Source organism: Melopsittacus undulatus, unplaced genomic scaffold (assembly GCF_012275295.1).
Source record: "Melopsittacus undulatus isolate bMelUnd1 unplaced genomic scaffold, bMelUnd1.mat.Z mat_scaffold_587_arrow_ctg1, whole genome shotgun sequence".
Taxonomy (NCBI): domain Eukaryota; kingdom Metazoa; phylum Chordata; class Aves; order Psittaciformes; family Psittaculidae; genus Melopsittacus; species Melopsittacus undulatus.
Genome location: NW_022994439.1, coordinates 8,525 through 31,679, shown reverse-complemented (window position 1 = coordinate 31,679; position 23,155 = coordinate 8,525). Strand labels below are relative to the sequence as shown.

The 23,155-nt window shown below is 45.6% G+C and overlaps 1 protein-coding gene and 1 pseudogene across 1 annotated transcript in view; one reads left to right on the top strand and one right to left on the bottom strand.

The window, feature by feature from the left end:
* The window catches only part of LOC117438739 (gamma-tubulin complex component 5-like), a gene marked incomplete at its 3' end in the record, with an annotated part of 39,302 nt that extends 18,500 nt beyond the window's left edge, over positions 1–20,802 (bottom strand). Inside the window, exons 1-3 of the mRNA XM_034074174.1 lie at positions 20,769–20,802; positions 10,574–10,655; positions 6,711–6,875 (exon numbers count right to left, since the gene is read on the bottom strand). Of these exons, the coding sequence (XP_033930065.1) occupies positions 6,711–6,772 (62 nt within the window). The remainder of the gene's footprint in view (positions 1–6,710; positions 6,876–10,573; positions 10,656–20,768) is intronic.
* Positions 20,343–22,201, top strand: LOC117438738 (carbohydrate sulfotransferase 7-like; annotated as a pseudogene).
* Positions 22,202–23,155: the final 954 nt, after the last annotated feature.

The window sequence follows — 23,155 nt, the reverse complement described above, 5'->3', positions numbered from 1 at the left end:
CCAAAGTGCAGTGGCAGATCACAAGCTAATGCTATCTGAGACAAATGTTTCAGAAATTGGGGGAGTCGTAAATTAATACCATGTTTAAAACTGAAATGTCAGGACTTCTCCAAAAGTGGGTTTATATTCACCTGACTCACCAGTAAGCCAAGGAATTCATCAGGAGTTCTTTGCTGTAAACAGCAGGTTGTAGCTCAGGGGCTAGTGCCAGGACATACAACTTGTCAAGGCAGCCAGCTCCTGACTCTAGCCAGCTGCAGACATGTCCCGACAGCTCCTAGCTGAATAAAACTTGGAGAGGACTTTGGGAATTGGTCCAAACAGACAGCAAATAAAGTTTGTGGTTGCTCTCTTTGGTTTTGTTTGTTTTCTGAATCTGCTTGCTAGTTTCTTAATTTATGTTACTTTTCATCTGGTCATCTGGGAAATGTCATTTGGGTTAGAAAGCATTTTCAGCATGAGCTGGCAATAGCTCAGGTGGCCTAACTTCAGAGGAGAGCAATAAAACAAACTTTCACTAAATTGCACCTACGGTATTAAGCTACATATGCTTCAATTAGAGTCTGCCCTGCTACCTTCTGGAAGAAAGTAATGTGAGAAGAAGCTGTGAAAGAAGTGGAAAAGTTGCCTTCTAAGCAAGTCAAAGTAGAAGAGAAGCCAGCCCAATCTAATACTGGCTAAATAAAACATGAAACATATAAAAATAATAGTAATTTTTAAAGAGAGGAAAGAGGTGGAAATTAAACTGTATCAAAGAGCAAGAAAATCAGTCAGCAATACAGTGAAGCTGTTGACTGAGAAGCAGATGACAATAAACTGGGGCAGCTTCCAAGAATCATGAAACTAAAGTGTGGAAGCTGAACACTGAGAAATAAGATAATCTGCTATCTAAGGGCAGATACAACTTTTTTAATGTTACTAGAAACTTGAGTAAGTTCTTACGAAGAAAGCTCAACTGGGTCACCTTAAATTTTAACCAAATGCTCACATTGTATTCCTGTGTCCAAACACAAAGAAGTTAATACTAAAATTATAGAAGACAAAAAAAAAGAAAAACAAGGAGAGGCTGAGGAGTGCTTCGCTTTACTGAAGGGGGGTCTCCAGAGTAAACCAGCAGTAGTAGAGTTCTGTACTGCACAGGCTGAGACATCTGTCTGTCATATCGAATCTGCTCTTCATATAGGCAGGGCTCAGAGGAAGCCTGTCTGGATGCAAAAAGAGGATCTTGCTTCTTCAAGACTAAGGGTATCAACCCAGTGGGACACAGTCAAAACGACTGGAAACTTTCTCACATGCACAGGAAATGTACAGAAAGATATTTGTGAAAGAAAAAGCAGGTTCTCAGAGAAGGCTGCCAGAAACCAATTACTCGGTTAAGTGCACAAGCTATGTCTGAGGTGGGGATATTGCTCAGCAAATACAATTTTTTTCAAGGAAATGCAAGTAGAAACAGATTGCTGTTATTTAAAAGGCAGTGAAAAGGAAGAAGTGATGAACTTTGCTCTTCATCAGGCAGAAAAAAGTGACTTGGTTGGAAGAGGCCAGTGAATTACCAAAGGTATGCATGAGTGTAAGCAGGAACAGACATGGCTAAAATGTGGTAGTATCCCATTTCCACTTTGCCCACCAAGAGATTTCTCAGACTGTGCTGTATTCATCCTGCTTGACCTGTATGGACAATACACAGAGGCCCTTTTGATTTCTTTAAGAACTCCTAATAAGCAAACAGTGGATCTGTGTCATGGTTTGAGCATGTTTTGAGGGTGTTTTTTGTTCAAGGTTTTTTCCAGCCAGGTGGAGGAGGGGAGTCCGGGAGGAAGGAGAGACAGGACACCTGACCCAGGCTAGGCAATGAGGTATTCCATACCATAGCACGTGATGCCCAGGATGCATACTGGGAAAGAGAAGGCAGGGGGTAGAGCTCTGGAGGATAATGGAGGAGGGAGGCACATTGGTGCTCGGCCAGGCAGGTGGAGTGAGTTATGGGTCGGTGGCTGGTGGGGTGTTGTATTCTTTTCACTTGCTGTTTGCTGTATCATTATTATCTGTAGTAGTAAATGGCAGTAGGGGTTTTGTGTTATGCCTTAGCAATTAAACCGTTCTTATCTCAATCCGTGGGGGCTACATTCTTTGGATTCTCCTTCCTAACTCTCCGGGAGTTGGGGGACTTGGTTTAAACCACGACATTTTTTTTGGCGCCCAACGTGGGGCCCGAGGGATTGAGATAAGAACAGATCTGAGCGGATTTATGGTCTCTTGTCACAATGCTGATTTATTGGCTCTTAGAGGTTTTTCTCTGGATCTCGCTGTTTCGGGATTTTACCGGGTACTTGGTGTATGGATTGGATGTGTTTGTGTTTGTGTCGGAGGCTTGTAATACGGTGGGGCTCCGGCAGCAGGGGGGGATGGACGTGGCCGTGGACTTGGACTTGTACCAGGCCGTCCCGCTGCTCTTCGCCATCCTTGTCTTTATCCTCGTCGTCGTCTGGTGTGGAGCTGCGTGAAGCCAGGAAGGAGCGGCCCCGGGAAGCTGCCGGCAGCTGAGGCTGCCAGGGAGAGCGGCACGGGGAGCCAAACGGCTGTGGCAGAGCAGCGGGAGCAGGCGGGGGAGGAGCGGGAGCAGGGCGGTAACTGAGCAGCGGGATCAGGCAGCCGGGGGGGTGAGTCCTGCGGCCGTTCCCGACCCTCCGACGGCCGAGAGTGTCCCCCGGAAGTCGCCCGCCGACCCCCAGCAGGATGCAGGAGACCACGCATCACTTCCCAGCAAGGCAGAGGAGGAACCGAGTCCTGCCGCCGTTCCGAACCCCGCAGCGGCCGAGAAAATTCCCCGGCAGTCACCCGCCGAGTCCCAGCAGGAGGCAGGAGACCACGTGGCACTTCCCAGCAAGGCAGAGGAGGAAGATCCAGACTTGGGAGAAGAGAAGCTGGTGGTTGGAGAACTGGCAAGCAGGGCAGCTACATCAGCCCCAGTGACAAGTGCAGCAGCATCATCTGAGAGTTCTGATGGTTTTGAATGGCTTTTGGGTGCCCTTGGGACCTGCCTGCTGATTGTGATGGTGGTTGGCATGTTGGCCCATACACAGAGTGTGTTCTACCCACAATCATTTTGTCTGATCCCAAAAGTTAAGCAGAGTCAGGTTTGGGGTCTTGTCTAGGTTAGACAAGGATATAGGATCACCAGGAGACTGTCCCCAAGGCTGGACAGTCATGAGTGGCTGGGCATGTGGGACAGTATGGCCAGGTATCTGATCCACTGGGCCCCTCCAGTGCTTTGGAAGCATTGCAGGTGGAAGGCAGCTGTATGGAGTCCCCAGCAGCAAGCTGTAGAACTGCTGAAGAGGATGGTGAATGATTTTGAGCCTGGTGGGCCCAGATACTTCAGGCCATCAGCCCAGAGATGCAACATAGAGATGTCTCATGATCGAGGGGTGGACTTAAGAGTGATTGTGTATTGGAAATGTGGGATCTGGGCATGACGTGAATGGTATGGAATAAGGGGTGGATAATGTCATGGTTTGAGCATGTTTTGAGGGTGTTTTTTGTTCAAGGTTTTTTCCAGCCAGGTGGAGGAGGGGAGTCCGGGAGGAAGGAGAGACAAGACACCTGACCCAGCTAGGCAATGAGGTATTCCATACCATAGCACGTGATGCCCAGGATGCATACTGGGAAAGAGAAGGCAGGGGTAGAGCTCTGGAGGATAATGGAGGAGGGAGCACATGGTGCTCGGCCAGGCAGGGTGGAGAGAGTTATGGGTCGGTGGCTGGTGGGGTGTTGTATTCTTTTCACTTGCTGTTTGCTGTAATCATTATTATCTGTAGTAGTAAATGGCAGTAGGGGTTTTGTGTTATGCCTTAGCAATTAAACCGTTCTTATCTCAATCCGTGGGGGCTACATTCTTTGGATTCTCCTTCCTAACTCTCCGGGAGTTGGGGGACTTGGTTTAAACCACGACAATCTGAAGATGCATGGGAAAGGTCTGCCTTCATCACTTTGTTGGAATTTCAAAACACTTGCAAAATAATTCAGACAGAACAATGCAGATTAGACCCAATCCTCATGGGTGAAATTTTCAAGTTCAGCAGCAAGCTGGAAAACCACAGAGTGTACAGAGCTGTGTCGGGAGACTTTAAAGTTGGGAGATTTTAAAAGGCAAATACAAAAATGAGAGAGGAGGGTAAATTGGCTCAGATTTGACATTCACAGTGCAGACATCTGCTTTGGTATTGGGCTGTCTTTAGAGTCAATGAAGAACAACAGATGTTTCTGGGCATGACTCATCCTGTTTGAAACCTGGTATTTGTCCTAGATGAAACAACCGCACCTTGAAATTGCCAGCTTCTCTCCATTAACTGTAGAGGATAGACAGGATGATCATCTAACCTGTGAATGCTTCCACAATAGATGTATAAAACCAAGCAAGAAGATGAAGTAGGTGTTGGATCAGAAGACCTCCAGAGGTCCTTCCCAGCCTCAACCAGCCAGTGATTCTGTGAAGCCCAGTCAAACTGCAGACATGTAAAACTGGAGCAGCCAAAGGCAGCTGCCTCTAAAGGCATATACACAAACTAGCTGCAAGTCCAGTCTTTTGCAGCATTTGAAATGAAAACAGGATAGTTTTCATTTCAGATGAAAACAGATAGTCATGAGGAATCAGTGATATTGTTGCTCCATTTACTCATCTGGGGGAAAAAAAATGCAAGCTTTGACATGATAGTACACGCAGAGGCTCATTAAGAGATTATCTAAAAAGCAAAGGAAAGTTCACTGAAGGGTTGGTCCTATTGCAGATAACCCTAATTTTGTTAAGATATTCATCTCTGTGCCATTGGCCACTTTCAACAAGAGAGAGACTGAAACTGTGGGTCTTAGGAAGTGAATAAACAGCTTTTTACATGATGAGAGAGAGCCAGTTACTGGATAACAATTTTTTTATCCCTCTGTGACTGGACCAACAGATGCCTAACTGATGTCTGAGCTGCTGAGGAATATAAAGTGCATTGGGATGAAGGCAGTAAATGTGCAGCTGCCATAGGAAAAGGGTAAAATGGAGGCATGCAACCAAAATTGCATGTTTCTGAGGAGACTGTGATGGCCAGAGAAGCAACTAACTTGGAAGAGATCACCTTCTTTTCCTGAAAGTGTCATTCAGCCCCTAATTTCTGGAAATAGATCAACTCAAGAAGAGTAAGTGTAGTCATCTCCAAGCTGTTCATGAGTCAGAGATTAAAGTGGGCAGATAGGATGTGAAGAAGTATGGAGGTGTGAGGAAAAGAAAGCGATCCTCTGCAACTGCTGTCAGATGCAGCATCTAACTGCCCATAGGCTCATTGCAGTACAGAGGGAATGGAATACTTTGTAATCATCATGGGGTTTGGTTTTCAGTATTCTTCAGGTTTGTGTTTTAGTGCAGTTGGCTAGGCCCTTCAGGAACACCTTGACCTACAATGGCCATAATTCCCACCCAAAAAAAAAACCTTAAAATGTCCTCCATACTTAAATGAAAGATATATGAACTTAAGAAAAAAAAAATCAGAAGTAACCTTTCTCATCTGTGTTTATAACACTACTAAGTACCAGCAAGTAGCTTGGGCAGATGAACATCCATGGAAGCTGTCTTGGACTGATAGCTGCTCAGAAGAAGGAAGTTTATATTGCTTTATATGACCTTTCCCTTTTCAATGTTTTCAGCCTTGAGGATTTTATCACTAAACCCGAGGAAAATATTAAGGAGTACAGTGACAGTGAATAAAGAATTTGTTTCCCTAATTTTCCCATCCCACCACCAAACCCACCTACCATACTGAAGAGCTGTAGCCCTCTCTGGGCTGTGAGGTGTGGTATGCATTTATCTCCACAACATAGTTTTCCCTCCGGTGGTTAACATTCCTTTCCAATTTGTATGCCAAAAATGTACTATGTATGCCAAAACTATGCAAATGCATTTTGTTAACCAAGCCACGAACATGGCTAAGAGGAGATTGAGAAGAAGGAAAAACAAACCATCAAACTTCCTGGTGACTATTGAAAGTCTCACTCCAAAACAGGTAGAGAAAGAAAGATAGATGCATTAGGTTGTCATTGGCAATTTTATATTTAATCTCCTTATTGCTTTCCTCATATATTCAGTTCATGGGGATCTGATTCTCCACTTTGCTGTTCAGTTTTAAATCAGGTAATCATGGAAGGCAATACCTGTATTATTCACTGTGCTAAATGAAGCAAGCCAGCTTGTGTGGGGAGGGAGTAGATGATCTAACAGACCTATTTCATAGATTCATAGAATAGATTCATAGAATAGTTAGGGTTGGAAAGGACCTTAATATCTTCTAGTTCCAACCCCCCTGCCATGGGCAGGGACACCAGGGACATATTTAAGAAGGTGAGACATACAGGAAGAGATTAGTCCCATTTCATTTCTTAATTCCTCACAAAAATATTTCCTTGTGTTCTTAGCCAACAGAAATGTTCACAGCAGCCAACAGTAACTATCCCAAAGGAGTAGACAGGCTTTGCTGCTGGTCAGCACTTCCAAGTTCCATGTGTGAGATGAGTTAAGGAACAGCAGCAAATGTCACAGCATGGCTGATGTGAATCAGGAGTAAGTCTCAGAAGCATGTGCTTCTGTGCGCAGCATCAACAAGGATGTGGTGCAGACACCAATCACTTTAAAATACACTGTCCTGCATCTTGCAATGAATATCTGACCCTACCTTGAAGAAGCACAGCATCTGCAGGCCTGGCCAATGAATCTTTTGGTGTTAGGTGCACTCATCTCTTAGATCTTTCACACACACAGAGAAAAAAAGAAAAAAATATAATCAGGAAAGCCTTTGTTGGTGACAGCATTGCAGGAGGAGCCCACAGGCTTCCGGAAACTGAAAAGAAAAAAATCTGAAATTATTAGAAGCCTCTTCTCAGCATGCTTTAGCAGTCTCCGTTATTTAGCTAGCTTTCCACCTTGTCCCAGAGCATACTTCCACATTTGCTTGTTTCTCTTCCTTCGGGATTTGCTGTGACACTCTCAGCAATACATAGCATTGTGGGTGCCAGACCACACTTAGGCATTCCTAGCATCCCAGCCCTTTTCAGCTCCTGAAAATGGGGCCCATCCCCTTCTCCCTGGGAATCGCTGTAGACTCTCTCCAGGGCTGGCAGGGCCACCAGCTTCCATCCTCTTAGCTGTCCTGGGGTTTATTACTCCACCCCTTCACCTCCAAACATGACTCCCACTTGTAATTTTTATTCTCTGCTTTCTGTGCTGGCTGAAGTTGCTTTAAGCTACTGACCCTCGCCCCTTATTTTTAAACAAATAAAAGCAAACAAAGCAAAACAGAAAAGGCTGGTAAGTACTTTAAATGGAGTGCCCCCAGATTTGACCCTCAAGTGAATTCTGCAAAGGTTAGCCCGCATGACTGTCATAAATGCAGCTGCTGTCACAGGGACCTGGCAAGGCCAGCCCCGTGACCCATTTTAAGCACACAATCACTGATTCATCACAGAAATCTCATTATGGGCATGCATTTTTTGAAGATCTGCTGAACAGCGGGTAACAGCATAGCTTCAAATTAAATCCAGTTCAATACAGAGCGCAAAATTAAATCATTCAATGTCTGGTCTGCCTTGAGCTGTACTTAAGCCCTGTCTGTGATTAACAGATTAGAATGCAAAAAAAAAAAAGCAGCTTAATCTGTCTACTGCAGAGATACTTCCATTCCCCTGTGCTGCAAATTGTTTTATCTCTAGATACTACAAGTGAAGCTCTGCCTGTAGGTCTCAGCAGATGGCATGGCTAGAGGAGCACTGAATTTCCAGTTTATTCTTAAGCCTGGGTATTTGTATTGTGTCCTTTTAATGACAGTGTTTTCAGTTCTTGCAGAGAGCTACATGTTTGTCCTTATTGTCAAGACTAACAGACAAACAAATACTGAGAGGCTCAGACATGGGAAACGACTGGTCCTAGGCATGCAGTAATGCAGTATAAAAGAAAAAGCAATGGCATCCAGATAGCACAAATCCTGTTCCAATGCCTTACCTGTAACAGCACAGAGTCTGCTATGTGGCTGTCGCTTGTCTTTAAATTAGCACTTTATATTAGCACATTTAAATCCTAAATGTTCCTCACACTGAACTTCTATTAATTAACAAAGCTGGCATTCCCAACCTTTATTTTCCTAAATGAAGCCTGGGTTTATTTTTTTATAAGGTTGCATAGCTGTATGGCTACACCACTGCACTTAAAATAAAAGTACTATAGTAGATTAATGTAAGGCTCAATCCAACAGAATATAAACTGAGTTTTTCTGACGCAGCAGGAGCATGTTTCACTTTCAGCAGAAACAGAGAGCTGAGAGTGCTCAGCATTTTGCTGTATGAAGCCATTATGTACTTGCAATATTACATACACTGCGTACAGTACTGATGACAAAGGGTATCAGGCACACATTGAGATCACACTCAGGTGCTGGGTATGTCACTGCACCATCTTTGGCACCTAAATAACCAGAACATCACTAGCATCCTTTGCATTTCATAACTGAAGCTCACTTAAATATAGGAGTGTATCAGAAGAACAATGACACATGCTGGTATACTCATATATTTTTAAACATTAAAAAAAAAAAACAAAACACACTCCTGTACAATGTGATGCTTTGCAGTCTGTACTGCTACCCTCCTTCATTTCTGCCAGCTACTTCCACCAGATGTTTGCTGCCAAATTGGAAAGTTGCTGGCACAGGGGATTTTTCAAATTGAGCAGTGGGATTTTAATTAATTCTTTTAAAAGACCAACATAACACTCATAAACCCCTATGTGAGCTTAGGAGTTACACAGCCAAGCCAAGCTTGCCTTGGGTACCAAATCCTAGTGACAATCAGCCTGCACCAGCTGTAAAAGCAGTATGGGCTAATGAGCACCACAGCAGGGTAGTGGTCCATCACCCACAGCTGCAGAGGCACAGGCTTATGCGAGAGATGAAAAGCTGGCCTAGGAGTAGGTCATATATCAAATGGCTTCATTTTGGTAAGCTTTCCTGCAATTTTCCTTTATCAACATTGCAGAAATGAGTCAGGTGATCCATGACCCAGTTTTATACAGGAAAGTTACCCACCCACTCTGTTACAGAGAGCAAGGATAGACATCTGGTTTTAGGTAATACTAAGGAAAAGCAGAGATTATTAAATTAGTAATTAGTTCTTTGTTGTAGTTTTCCAATTAATTTCCAATGTTTCAGCAGCTGGCTTTTTTGTGTTAGTTCTTCTCTAAAAGTAATTTCTGCTGTGACTTCTGCTAAACCAAGGCAACATCTTTCTAAGACTATTCAGTGGGATAAGGCAGTGTGGAGAACTTAAAAACCTGTATGCATCATACTGTTTTTCTGGAGAAAAGACAACAGTACAGCAGAGTCTGTAACGTGGAAAATGGTGAGCACTTTTTCAATTGCTTGCTTAAAAATATCTGCAGTTTCAGTGACCTATTTCAAATTCAAGTGGCCATGAGCCTCCTACCTGATTGATCTTTGCCCTTCCAGAGTCCCAATGGCTAGGGAAATAGTAGGTGAGCCCTTGACTTTCCCACACCTTTAAATTTTTCTCATTTATTATTATTGCCAAAAGAACATTCATCCCCATGTTCTTTTTCTTTTTTTTAATATTGTGACAAGGGCAGTGACAGCTTTGCACATGCCATATGAGAGGCACATGTCTATACACAGCCTAGCCAATGTCAGCAGCCAGACAGCCAAATTGGCTCGCAGTAAGGCCACAAAATCTCAGCATCTTCTAGAGGTGTCAAATTTGCTGCAAATATGCAGATCAGCAGGGTTCCTGTGATTGGTCTGTATATGTCCAGCAAGCATTAGTCCAGCTAGCCAATTTAAGTTTGTCCAGGCTGCCTGGGCAGACAATGGTGTGGGCCACCAGGAGTTCAAAGTGCAGAGCTCAGAAAAGCTCATTGGCAGCGCTGCAGCCATAGCTGCAGGGAGGGCCTGAATTGCAGAGAGTGATTTTTAGAGTTGAATTCTGCAGCGCTGGGGGAGGAGAAAAAGCTGTCAGCAAGGCCAATCATAGGAGAGTGTAGGTGAGAAAGTATTCCCCAAATTTAACATGATCCTAAATATTTTCATAGAGTCTCTGAACTATTCTACCTAAAATAACCGAGATTTGAGATTGTCATGTGCTTTTGTTTAATTAAGAGTTGTTAAGAGTCTTACTGAAACTATTTTGCTAATGTTTGTATCTTAATGGCTTTGTAACAGTAATATGAGAATAACAGGAATAATCCCGTCACCATAATAAAAACTAAAGGGAGCTGCAACTGGTTCTGACTTTCTGACTAAAAAGAGAATAGTTCTGCTTTGCTGCTCAGCTGCATTTTATATTTGTTCAGTAAAATTCTCCAGTCCTAGTCTAGACCTCTTGATCAAAAAAGTAATTTTTTAGAGTTTATATAAGGATATATAAACATTACATTTCCATGTAATATTGGTATTAACAGAATGATTTTGATATTGAACTCACTGTACTGAGCAAAGCATAGTAAAAAAAGTACCACTCCACCAAACTAAAATGGTACCTGTTTCATGCTGGTAAGATCATGATTCCTGCAGCCACTTCCAGAGTTGTCTTCTGAGGATATTTCTTCTGCAGTGATCAAGCTAACACAGAAAGGAATAATGTGAAAGCAGCATTAATATGAGCAGGAGAACTGCAAGGTGCAGACAGGAAATACTATTTTTTGGTTTTAAGTCGTGTTAGTCTGTTAAAAAAGCTATGACTGAGAAAATGAATTGTTTTGTATTCCTGAACTGCAAAATTACACATCTCAAAATAGTAATAAAAAGACAGCAGTCCAGTTTGACAGGCAAATTAATAGGATTGAAATATCAGCCATGTTCTGTTCATTTGGTCTGTTTTTTTCCGAACTGAAATAGGTAAATCTATTTTGAATTTTAAAAGCCTTTCGCACTGTTTTAAAAAGCTGCTGGCAATTCTGTAAATACTGTTTAAGATGTTTTGTATTGCAGTGGAAACCTGTGTATTTTTTCAGCTGAGAAGCTATCCACTTACCTGCTGATTGCTGATGAGGGTGAAGATGACTGATGAGCATCCATCATTTGGAAAATGACATTGAGACATGTCACTATAATCTATTAAAGGTATCAAATTAATTTCATTTTCTTGACTATGGTCTCCTTCAATGGCAGCAGAAGCCACAAAGCCACACAGTTAGGTGTTGACCTCAGCTGGATGCATCATTAATTAAGTCAGAAAAGTTGTTAAATGCTTTCTGTTTGAGTGCCTTATTGGGCAGAAGAAATTGTGATTGAGGCAGTAAAACTCCATCCTGCAACATGTAGGGCAGGAACTCAGATCACAGGGAGCTCTTATTTGGGCCATGTAGGGAAGGAAAACAGGTCTCTTAACACAAACACAGATAATCTTAATTACTCTAATTGTTTTCACAGCAGTCCTTTAAAGAGAAACTCTTTTTTTATATTTTTTTTAGGACTCCACAGGATAAAGATAAATTAACTGAGTAAATAGACACAGGGCATCTAGATATCAGACAAAACATTTAAGCAAGCTGATCTATTTGACTTCCTTGCAGAATAACTGTCAGGCTTCCCCATAAGAAGAGGGATGATAGTGAGCAATCCCCAAGCAATCCCTAGGCATCACCTGAATCCCTGAAGTCAGTAAAGCTGAACTACTGTGAAAAGCAGTAATTTACATTTCTCTACAAAACCTTTATGTTGGTACGTAAGGTGTGGTACATCAAAGCCCAAGATCCTATTGGGAGAGGACAGCTCATGCTGTAAATAGTAAACAAAAAAATATAATAATTAAAAAAAAACCCAAACAAGCAAAAAAGAAAAGTTTTATAGGAAGAGCAAGAAAGCAAGCAGATCAAGAATGAGAGAACTGAGATTAAGGCTTCCTAAAGTACCAGGCATTGCTGAATTGGCTAATATCCTTGATGACTGTCAGTAAGCTGGGACACCAGGGATCAGATAGGACCATATACTCCTGCGTATTCAGGAAGTGTCCCTCAGAAGATGGCTCAAACCAGAGCCTCAAAGAAAGTCCCCAGTGCTCATTAAGTCTCCTATAGCTGAGTTACTCAAGAAGCGAGGTGATACCACTGCTAAGGATCACCTTTATTTCAAGTCGTTCAGTAGACTGTGAGATTTGTGAAACCTGTTTGGAAGACCAAGCAGATAAACCCCCAAACTGGTGAAATGTAAAGTGGGTGTTTCGCTACCTGATTCTGCTCAGTTTAGAAGCAGACTCTTCATGGCGGAGAAGTTACTTTACTCAGTCCCAATACTCACAGCGTCACCCCACTTGCCTTTCAATACAGCTGTGCAAGCAGCAAGGACACTCAGAGAAGGTACATACTTGCCATGTTTGTGTTATGCTTAATTTGTGCATATACAGACAATACCTCACTAGTAGATTTTTTTAGGTATCCTTAGTGAATACAGGTGGGAGAGCCTGGTCCTTATAGCAGTGAGACAGCCCAGGTATAGGTGGGTGTCGAACATATCCTTTGAACTCACTCTTGGCAGAAATGAAAGCCAAGAGTGCAGAAGATTCTCAGTTACAAAGTGTTGGGCTAGTGTTGGCACATAATGTCCATTCCCAGTCCCACCAGGCTCCTCTTCACCTGCTCATGGCCCTGGGCGCCATCTAAGCCCAGCCCAGATCCATCAGTCAGGAAAGGTTCCAGTCAGGTACCTTGCTTGAGGAAACTTATGTTCATCAGATCTCAGATGGCAGCAGCTGTGGTAACAAATTCAAATACTTAAAATATTAGAAAATGTAGTAAAATTTTCTGCCTGTTTTAGCAGTAGTTGTGCAGTGTTTTCAGGGGTGTTTCCTAACAGCATGTAGAAGGGGAAATCACACACAAAAAAATCCCCAAACACTAAAACCCCAAAGTATGGCAATTTGTCAAAACAAGATGTAAAATAGGGGCTTCCTTCCATTCCTTCCCAGTACCAAGACAAATGTGAACAGCTCTCTGTAGCTCCTGCCTGGGCAGGTTGGGTGACTGGGCCATCCAGCAAGAGAATAAACAAAAAAAGCCTTTAGGTTTTAGGCTTCACTGAGGACAATGAAGGAAGGATAAAGAAAAGCCAACTAATACCACCAAAATACAGCAAAGGAAACTACAGTTTCCTGTAAGCAGAGCAGAGGTATAGGTTGTTCAAACACATGCTTCAGCTTTGGCTGATGAACCTCATGCCCAGCAAGCTGGAGCAGCCTGATATGACCTGTTACACCAGTAATGCCTCCATGCTCTTCTCCATACAGCCAAGTCCAGCAGCTAATAAATGATGTGGAAAGCCTGCCTGGACAGAGGATAATTCCAGGAGGTGGAGAGATCAGGTTTTCCCAGAACATTTCTATAATCAGCCCAAAGGCTGTTTTTCTATTGTTCAAGTAGAACATTATCTCCCATCTGTAAATCAGCTGCTATATCCTGTAATGACCTTTTATTGTGTGGTTTTCTTCTGTTCACCCACTCACTTCATGAATTGGGTTTGTGGGTTTTCTCTTTATTTTGCTAATAGGTAATGTAAGAGTGAAACTCATCTGAGAGCATGAGTGGATGATTTCCATGCTAAAGCTTTAGTAAATTTTCTGAAACAATGTTCACAGTCATATCAAGCCTAAAATTGCATTAAATGGTCTAAAGCAGCAAAGAGCATGACAACTGACATTTGCATATCAAAAACTGCCAAGTATAAATTTAAGCAGTCCCCCCTTCACAGTAAAGCGTGTAAGCATTTTGTCCTAATCACTTCTTTCTGCCAGGGCACTGGTACCTAATGGCTTTTTTACTGCCTACTCTCACCTAAGCTTGGTCCTGACAATGAGAAGTGCAAGAAGCAGACACCAGTTCTGGGACTGCAGACAGCAGCAAACCTCTCTTACCTCTGACAACTACAAACTTGATAGAGTGAGTAGGCATAAAATATCCATGATAGCTTGTGGAGACAGTGTTCTCACAGGAGAATGGATATTTGGTACATGAGCTCTGAATAACTCTGAAAGATACAGCAAGGCCATGAGAGGCCCGAGGAAGCTTAAGCAAGCAAGATAAGAAGAAGCTGGAATTCACTGAGTTATGAGAAATGTGGACTGTTGGCAAGCTTTTGAGGTCAAGTTCTCACACCTGTGATTAACCAATTCTATGTTAGTCACTAAGGGTCTTCAAGACAAGTATCCAATCATGATGTGCCAAATTGCTGTAGGTGTGTGTAAGCAATAGTATATAAGGAGTTAATGCTTTGTAATAAACGGCTTTTTGTCTGATCACATTGATCTCTGACTGAGTCCATTCCACGGCAAGTTCCAAGTATGCACATCTGTGCAGGTGTCTGTTTGTTACAGGGATTCTCAGATATGCATGAATCTGCACATATGTGAGCATGCATGGGGTCCTACAAGGAAAACTTCTGTTGTCCTCACACATAAATAACACCACTTACTTCTTCCATTTTTTATAGAATAAACTATATGTAGTAAAAGTTTGTTTTAAACCTTAACCATGAAGATTTCCTTTTAAAACTACTGATATTTGGCAGCTTATGATCAGCTCAATTGGGCTCAGCATCAGCTGGACTCACAAAGGCCTCTGTTTGGGAGCCACCAAGTGAAATGGTAGCACTGGAAACGTAAGCAGAGTTGTCCTGAAGAGCCTGAGGAAGTGTGGTTAGCCAGTGTGCAAGTCCTTTGTTGATAAAGGTTATGGTCAAACCAAAATAGTTTTCGTACTGTGTTTTGTGCATACGGCTGCATCACTAAATAAACGTTGTGCTGCAGCTACTTAGTTATGCTGTGATCCCTTTGGCCAGGTTTTATAAAGCTCACAGTGAAGATCCCAAAGCAAGAGACTGATAATGTTTTTTTCACATCTGTGCCACCCATTAGGCAGCTGAAGAAAAGAACCTGTGGGCTGCTGACTCCCAGTCAAGTTGGGAAACCCCAATTAACATCATAACATACCCAGGGAAGACTTCCTCATTAATAACCAGTAATGACAACCAGGGAGCTAAACTGGTTCCCAGAGATTCCAGGAACCGAGGAGTTCCCCAGAATCGCTACCCTTTTGCCCACTAACATTTTTGCTCATAAAAGTTAGATCATCTGGCACAAGCATATACAAGAATAAATTTCAAGTGAATTATACATTATGGCATTTATCTTTCTCCCATACAGGCACAGTAATGTCTCCTGGAAAGCATTTGCATCAGAAAGTCTGGATTTACAAAATGATCTTTGAAGACTTAATGGGGCAAATTTGTAAGATAGGTGCAGTGACTGAGCCCTCAGCATTTTCATTTGCACATGCCAATATGGATTTTGGAAATTAATAAAAAGACAGATAGATTTTTGGTCCAAAAATTATTTCTGTGCATGAAAGTGCTGCAGCATGAAGGCACAGGAGAGCTGCAAGTATTTTGTTATGATGACTGTCACAGGGGGGGGCTGGAGAAAAAATAATCCTCGTTTAAAAATAGGTCTCAAATTTTCTAGTTCATTTCTTCGCTTGACTGAGCTGTGAAAGATTTAGTTCCCTAATTATGCCAACACAAAGGCTTAACTTGTTGAGTTGTGAAAGCTTTCTGTTAGTCTTAATCAGCATCTCTAATTCAGCAATAGTAAGTCTGTGACAAAGAAAGAAAATATAAAAGGAATCGTGATTTCTTCCATTAAAACCAATTATTTCCCACACATTTTAGTGTTGAGGCACTCCATGCACTCAAAGCTCTGAGACCCCAAACACATTACCATCGGAATCATTTTCCTTCAGCAGCTACTGTAAATTGCCAAGCAGGCGGGAGGCTCAATGGAGGTGCTGGCTATTTGTGCAGCGCAAGCCCGTTTCTGGGCTGTGTCATGACTGTCTCACTGCTAATGGGATAACAGAGCACACTCCACAGGGGAAAGGCTTAAAGACTTCAGATTGGAGCCATACTTGGCATAACTTTGAAAGACTCAAGTTACATTAGCACCGAGTCGGATCATGGGATAGAGGTTTTCTTGTTTCATTGCAACTGATTTACCAAAATTTCCACTGTTATAAATAAAAACAGATTTTTCCTTTTGAACTTCTTCCTGAACCTCAACAAATACATAAATTTGCTTTGCCCTGCCTTCCACCTCCTGCGTTTTCTTGTTGCATTTCCTAGCATCATTTTCTATCACCTTCAATGAGGGCATTATCTTCCTTTCTTGGAGGAAGTTAGAGGAGCTCACAAGATCAGATGACATAAAAGGAACCATGTTTTAAATTTAAACCAAAACAAACAAAAAACCTGCTTTCATTTTTTTTCCCCATTTTTTCCACCCATATCTCACATTGTTGGTAGAGACACATCTTAGAAAACCATAGACAATCCCTACTTAACACTTGCAGCACAGTGTATTAGTAATAGCTTCATTTAAAAAAAACAACTCTGCAGTGGAAATTAAGTGTACCTGCTTCTCTCAGGCACAGAAGAGCTCCTCTGGCTGGGTACCCACCAGGCTGCTGCAGCCAGTTCAGCAATGCTGGACTGTGCTAACAAATATCTCTTAGCCCAAAAGCAGGCTGTAGTGCTGGGCTTTGTCTGAAAACTTCCCCAGCTTGTGCTCTGTGCTTGGCTCTTACATCAGCCATTGGGTGGTACAATTTGCATGGTGACTATTTGAGTGTATTAACCAAGACCTGAAGTTGTATATACCTGGCTTCTCTCAGATCAGCCCACAGAGAAACCTAGAGGTCTGGACGTCTGCCAATTTAACTAGCAGAAGTACACACACCAAGAGAGTTGTCAAAGTCACGGTTTTCCTGCCCAATTTCCTCATCTTTCCTGCAGGTACTGAGGAGTGACATCAAATGTATGTGCAGAAAGCTGAATTATCACCTTCTGCATGTGGCTGTGCATCTAAAGCCCCTTCCACACAGCTGCTCACCAGCCCCTGGGTTAGAAGCCTCCTCTCATTTTGTCTAACTTTCCACTTTCTTCAAATCCTCTACATTTTCACCAAGTCTCCCAGAACTTCTGTGATATTTCTGACCTTTAGCAGGCACTCAGTCTCTGTTTCACTTCAGGGGGAACTTCACTGCGGAAATTCCCTTCTGTGCCATCCATCTCGCCCGGACCAGCTTCTCCATCCCACTATTCTCAACGTGTCCCTTCTGAAATGTGAGCTACTAGACTGCTCACATATGTGAAACATGTGGCACTGCACATGTTGGAAACATCTGATGACAAAGCAACTTCAAAAATAAAAATGTTGTCCTCATTTGCTGGCTTCTTGAAGCTTTTTATGCTGCCATTAACCAGGGACTTCCTTTTGGCTGAAGCCTGTGAGTGACAGTATGTGCAGAGAGCTCTTTAACAGCCAGGATGTTTGAGGGTGGTGCTCCCTGTGCAAACCATGTTTAATTTTATCAACTAATCAAGCTATTTTTAATCACAAAGTGCTCTTTGAAAGTGACAAGAGCATGTGAGAGCTGAAAGACAGCTAGATACAGAGGAGACTAGGTCTTTTTTGAAACCTCTGCTGAGAAGATAAAAATGATTCTGAGGCAGAAATGCGTTGTTCCAGCATTTACTGTTTCTCTTGTCAGTAGAAGTACCATGGGAGACGGAAGAGCAAAAAATTAAGTTAGAGAGATAATACACAGGAAGCCAATGTTATGTTAGATTAAAAACAGCCAGTACTTTCAGTGGCAAGCTTAGAAACTAGAAAGGAAATAGTGCTATACCAAACTATGCAGAACATGTTATGCCTATTTTCTTTTTTTTTCCCCTCCCTTTATAAAATAACATAAAGCACAGAATTATCACAAAGAAATGGCAGGAGCTAGATGCCAAGTGGGCAGGCTGCTTTGCAGATCATTGACAAAGAACCTGGCTGCCTCTCTTGGGTACTGAACTGTCCTGCTTTCAGAAGGAGATGCAGAAGATTATCTGTATGTGTAAATCATGTCTTTATGGTTGACAGAAAAAGCCTAAATGAAGGAAAATCATCCCCTTATTCATGTTGAAGAGAGTCTAAATTAATGCAGAACTGAAAAGAGAGAAAAATGAAAGACATTCTCTTTCCAGCTCCATTTGAACCCATAATCTGCTAGCCAATGCTCCAAATGGTCACTCCTTGTGACCCCTCAGGAAAGCTGGAGCTCAGGGAATTCAAGCCCAGGTCAGGCACCTGCTGGGTGGCAGAATGAATACCGGCTTTGCCAGAACTTCCCCATGCCAAAAAAAGCACTAACCCAAAACAAAAACAGTAAACAAAGGCTAATCCTCTTTCAGTAGAGGAACCAATTCGAAATGAGGAACAAAACACTGTAATTCTTTTAGGTTTGATAATCTTCTAACAACTGGATGTTTTTTAATCTTAGTATAGATATAGCCTGTAGTAAAGTGATTCACGACTTTCACTTTTTCCAGACCAGTTGCCACAGAAGTTTGTAGTTTGAAAAAAAAGAAATTAGCATAACACATAGGTAGTTTTATTTCTATGGTTTCTTATTTGTGAGGCAAAACATCTTACTCTGTGAGATGTTTTTTCTTTTCAAGACAGCTTCACTTTAGTTAGGCCATTTTAAGGCCCTTGATTTTAGTTTCTAGACAAGTATATGTCATAGAAACAAAGCAGCTTCTTTGTCAGCTGGACTATACAGAATCAGAGCTGAAATTCACACTGGTGTATCTCGCTGTTTAAAAAGCCCAAAGCCATTATGAATATAAGTAGTGAAACGTTATGCTGGGGCAGAATTTCCTTTCCAATGCCATCATTTCTACATTCTTCTGCTCAGGAGCCTGTAAGTCTTGTTTGGCACCACCTACCCACTCAGCACACCATAAACTACAGGAAGTCCAGTCTTTAACACTTACTTAACAGAGGCCAAGTAAAGTGTTAGCAGGAAGACTGCTGGCTCCCCACCTGGACAGAAGAGAAGCATGCTTTTTCCCTCTCATTGCTTTGTGCTCCTCGTATTTTGCCTAATTTGAAATCAGATTATTCTTTAACAGCTAGACATTCAGGCTATGTGCAGCAGCTGCACACTCCCTATCTATATATCAATACTATAGAAGGAGCATTTTGAGAACCTATGTAACTAGTGGGTCGTATCTGTGCTCTGCTATAAGTGATATGGTTGACTAAGGTTGTATCCTGTGCCTTACCACAGGTGCACACATACTGGATAGACTCTTCTGGGAGTCAAAGCATCACACATTGAGAGTGAGAAGTATGTTATCCTCACTGAATTCACTCTGCATGCCATCCTTAAATATTAGCAGTGTTTTAAAAAGGATGCCATCCAGTGCCTAAAGGTTAGGACAGTCAGCAGCCCCTGCCACACCATCAGCAGGACAGGCACAGTGCTTTCCTGCCAGGAACCTTAACTAGAAACATGGGATCATGGTCCATGTCTTCCTGTGAGCATCTTCCAAGGTCAGGCTGGGGCTGGGCTAGAGATTTTAAGACTAGACATTTCAACTGAAAACACCTGACGCCAACCTCTTTTTGACTTTCCAACCCACACGAGATTTATTTAAGCTAATCTTAGGTGTCTAAAAAATCTCGAAGTCTAAACCTGAGCCAGTAATGTTATGCTCCTAATGTAGTTAATAACGGGTTATCAGAAGGCTGTCAAGCACCCAAGACATGTTGAATAACCCCCTGTGGGAGCCCAATTTCTTCCTACCAGATGCAAAGGGTGCCAGCTCACAGGCAGACACAAAACTTTTAGATGTATAAACTGGAGCAGTGAGTCACGATGGAGATGTCTGTACCCCATCTGCATGCACACACAGACAAAAGCGTGGCTGAGAAATCTCGCTCTACAGTGCCGAACTGCAGCATCTCTGAAAACCCGCTGCAGATTTTAATAGCTGTCATCCGTCCTAAAAATACATTCGCATTCGTTACCGTAGCGTGCTTTTTCTAGGAGACTGGTGGGTAACAGGACCATCCTCAGGACACCCTCAGCTGCTCGGTACCTGTCCCGGCTAACAGCCCTTCTTAGCGGTGCGCCCGTTGTCGGGCGGCGGTGACTCCCGAGGTGCCAAGCCCGCCCCTCCGGCCCTGCCCGGGGGAGGAGGCAGAGATGGAAGAGAGGGAGGGAGAGAGGCTGGGCGAGGGCCGGCGTTGGAGCCCCGCTCAGCGGTAGCAGCCGGCCCCCCGCCGCCAGCGGTGGCTCCTCAGGGCGGCGGCGGGGGCAGGTGCGGACGCTTCCGCATCGCGCTGCGAAGAGGAGCAGGAGAAGGCGAAGGAGGAGGAGGCGGCGAGGGCGGGCGGGCAGCGGGGCTCGGCAGCTCCGAGCCTGTCCGGCGTGCCCGTGGGCGTGCTCCCCGGCGGGGCGGGCCGGGCCGCCGCCGCTAACTTTGCCTGTTCGCGAAGAGCCTTCCTCCGGCAGCCAGAGGGTCGTCGGAGCCCCGGCGGTCCGAAGCCGCCCCCCGCGATGAAGGGCCGCCGGCGGTGGCGGGGCGAGCACCGCCGTTTCGCCGCCGTTGTTGGTGCTATACACGCTGGTGCTGCTCCTGTTGGTACCCTACGCATTGGACTACGGGGCCCGGCGCGGGCGGACGGACGAGGAGCCGCTACTGCGGCGCTGCCCCAGCCTGGAAGAGGCGCGAGGCGAGTGGGGGCTGGGAAGCAGCAGCCAGCCGCCGTGGACGAGGAGGAGGACGAGGAGGGGATGAGGCGGCGGGTAAACGGCAGCGCGGCGCGGGGGGGAGGACAGCGGCACATATTACCTGCACGCCACTTGGCGCACGGGGTCCTCCTTCCTCGGGGAGCTCTTCAACCAGCACCCCGACGTCTTCAACTCTACGAGCCATGTGGCACCTGTGGCAGGCCCTGTACCCGGGGGACGCGCTGAGCCTGCAGGGCGCCCTCCGCGACATGCTGCGCGCCCTCTTCCGAGGCGACTTCTCCGTCCTGCACCTCTACGCCGCGCCGCCCGGCCCCCCGCGACCCGCTGGCCCCGGCCCCGCCCGCCGCCGACAACCTCACCACGACCAGCATCTTTCGGCTGGAGGACCACAAGGTGATCTGCTCACCGCCCGCTCTGCTCCGGAGCGCCGCTGGGCCCCCCGCGGAGAGATCGGCCTCGTCGACGGCGCCGCCTGCGAGGAGGGACGTGCCCGCCGCGGGCGTTGCGGGAGCTGGAGGCCGAGTGCCGCAAGTACCCAGTGGTGGTCATTAAGGACGTCCGGCTGCTGCAGCTCGGCGCCTTGCTGCCGCTGCTGCGGGAGCCCGGCCTCAACCTGCGCGTGGTGCAGCTCTTCCGCGACCCCCGCGCCGTCCACAACTTCCCGCCTCAAGGCCCGGCAGGCGCTGCTGCGGGAGAGCATCCAGGTGCTGCGCAGCCGGCACCGCGCCGAGCCGCGGGGGGACGCTCCGCCACCACCCAGCAGCAGCTGCCCGGCATGCTGGGCGGCGGGCGGGCCCCGCAGCACCGCGCCGAGTTCTTCCTCGGCGGCGCCCTGGAGGTGATCTGCCAGGCCTGGCTCCGCGACCTCCTCCTGGCCCGCCGCGCCCCGGCCTGGCTCCGCCGCCGCTACACGCAGCTACGCTACGAGGACCTGGTGCGGGAGCCCCGCGCCCAGCTGCGCCGCCTGCCTCCGCTTCGCCGGACTGACCGTAACCGCCCGCGCTGGAGGACTTCGTGCTCAACATGACCCGCGGCGCCGCCTACTCCTCGGACCGGCCCTTCCTCATCTCCGCCCGCGACGGCGCGGGAGGCCATCCACGCCTGGAGGGAGCGCCTCAGCCGGGCAGCAGGTGCGGCAGGTGGAGGCCGCCTGCGGCGGAGGCCATGAGCCTCCTCGCCTATCCCCTCAGCGCCGGCGACGCACCGGTAGCGCCCGCCGCCCGACGCCGGGTGATGGCCGGGCTGGGGGCCGCGACTGCGGCGGGTGGTGCCGAGGGCGGGCGGGCGCTGTGGGGCCGAGCTGGGAGCGGGTGCCCATGTGGTGTGGCGGCGGCCTGCGCTCGCATCATGAAGCCGGGTGCTGCTGCCCTGGCAGGTTGCAGACCAGCCTCGCCTCAGGAGCAGGCAGTGTTGCGGGGTTCAGGGTCCTGCTTCCCGCTGCTGGCTTCGGAGGGGTTGTGCTTCCCTCGTGGGACCGTGGCCACTGCTGAGAGGGCACGGAGAGTGTTTCATTTAAGAGAAAGGTTTTGGTAAGAGGGTCCTCTGGGCACAGCACCTCACGTGAAATGGTGACCACACACAAAGCATGGGTGCTCTTCAAGAAAACTGCATTGAAATTTAAAAGTCCCCTAAATGAAGACTCTCGGCAAGGAACTAGAGGGCTTCAGAGGTGATGCTGTTGGGAGCATCACCATTGACGAGCGCTGAAGCATGCTGGGCTCGTGTTGCTACTGAACATGATACTGTGAAGTGTGAAACACTTGGGTGAAGTTGGCTGCAGAGGCCACATGGAGGCCCAGGAGAGCAGGAGGGTGCCGGCCGCTGGGGAGGGCTTGGAATGTCTTGCTCCCGACCAACTGGGTGGCTCTGCGGGGATGGTTGCTGCCAGGAAGGGGTTGCTGATGCTGGGGGGGGAGGGGGGGTGGGAGAGCACAGGCTGAGGGGAGGGGCACCGTGTTAAACCCCATCCACCATTCAGAGCAGTGGGGGTAAAACGTTTAACCTGCTTATGTGCTTTGAAGATGTTTGTGGCAGAAATTTCTGCTTTTCTAAAGAAATCTGTAATTCCTTTTAAAGTAGGGATTCTTTTTTTAATATGTTGATATATTCTGGTGGTGATACTCATGTGAGATACCTGTGACTATCATGTTTCTTAGGGACACATTTAGGGGTGACTGTAACCGGAAGACGAATGCTCGATGTTTCCGTTTTGGTTTTTCTCAGCAAGATGAGAGAATCACTTTTCTTCCCTTGCTTCAGGGCTGACACATTGTGCCGTGCACAGGGTCCCTCCTAGGTCACATCCCTTCTGAACAATAACATCCTCTCAGCTGGCAATCCTGAACAAAAGCAAATGTTTCCTACGAGGCCAAGACAGATTAATCACAAAGTTCCCAAATAAAAGCTTGTATTAAAAAAAAAATAGAAAAGACCCCCCCCAATTTAAGTTTCATTTGGGACTTTAAAGCTGTATTTTCCTGTAGATAT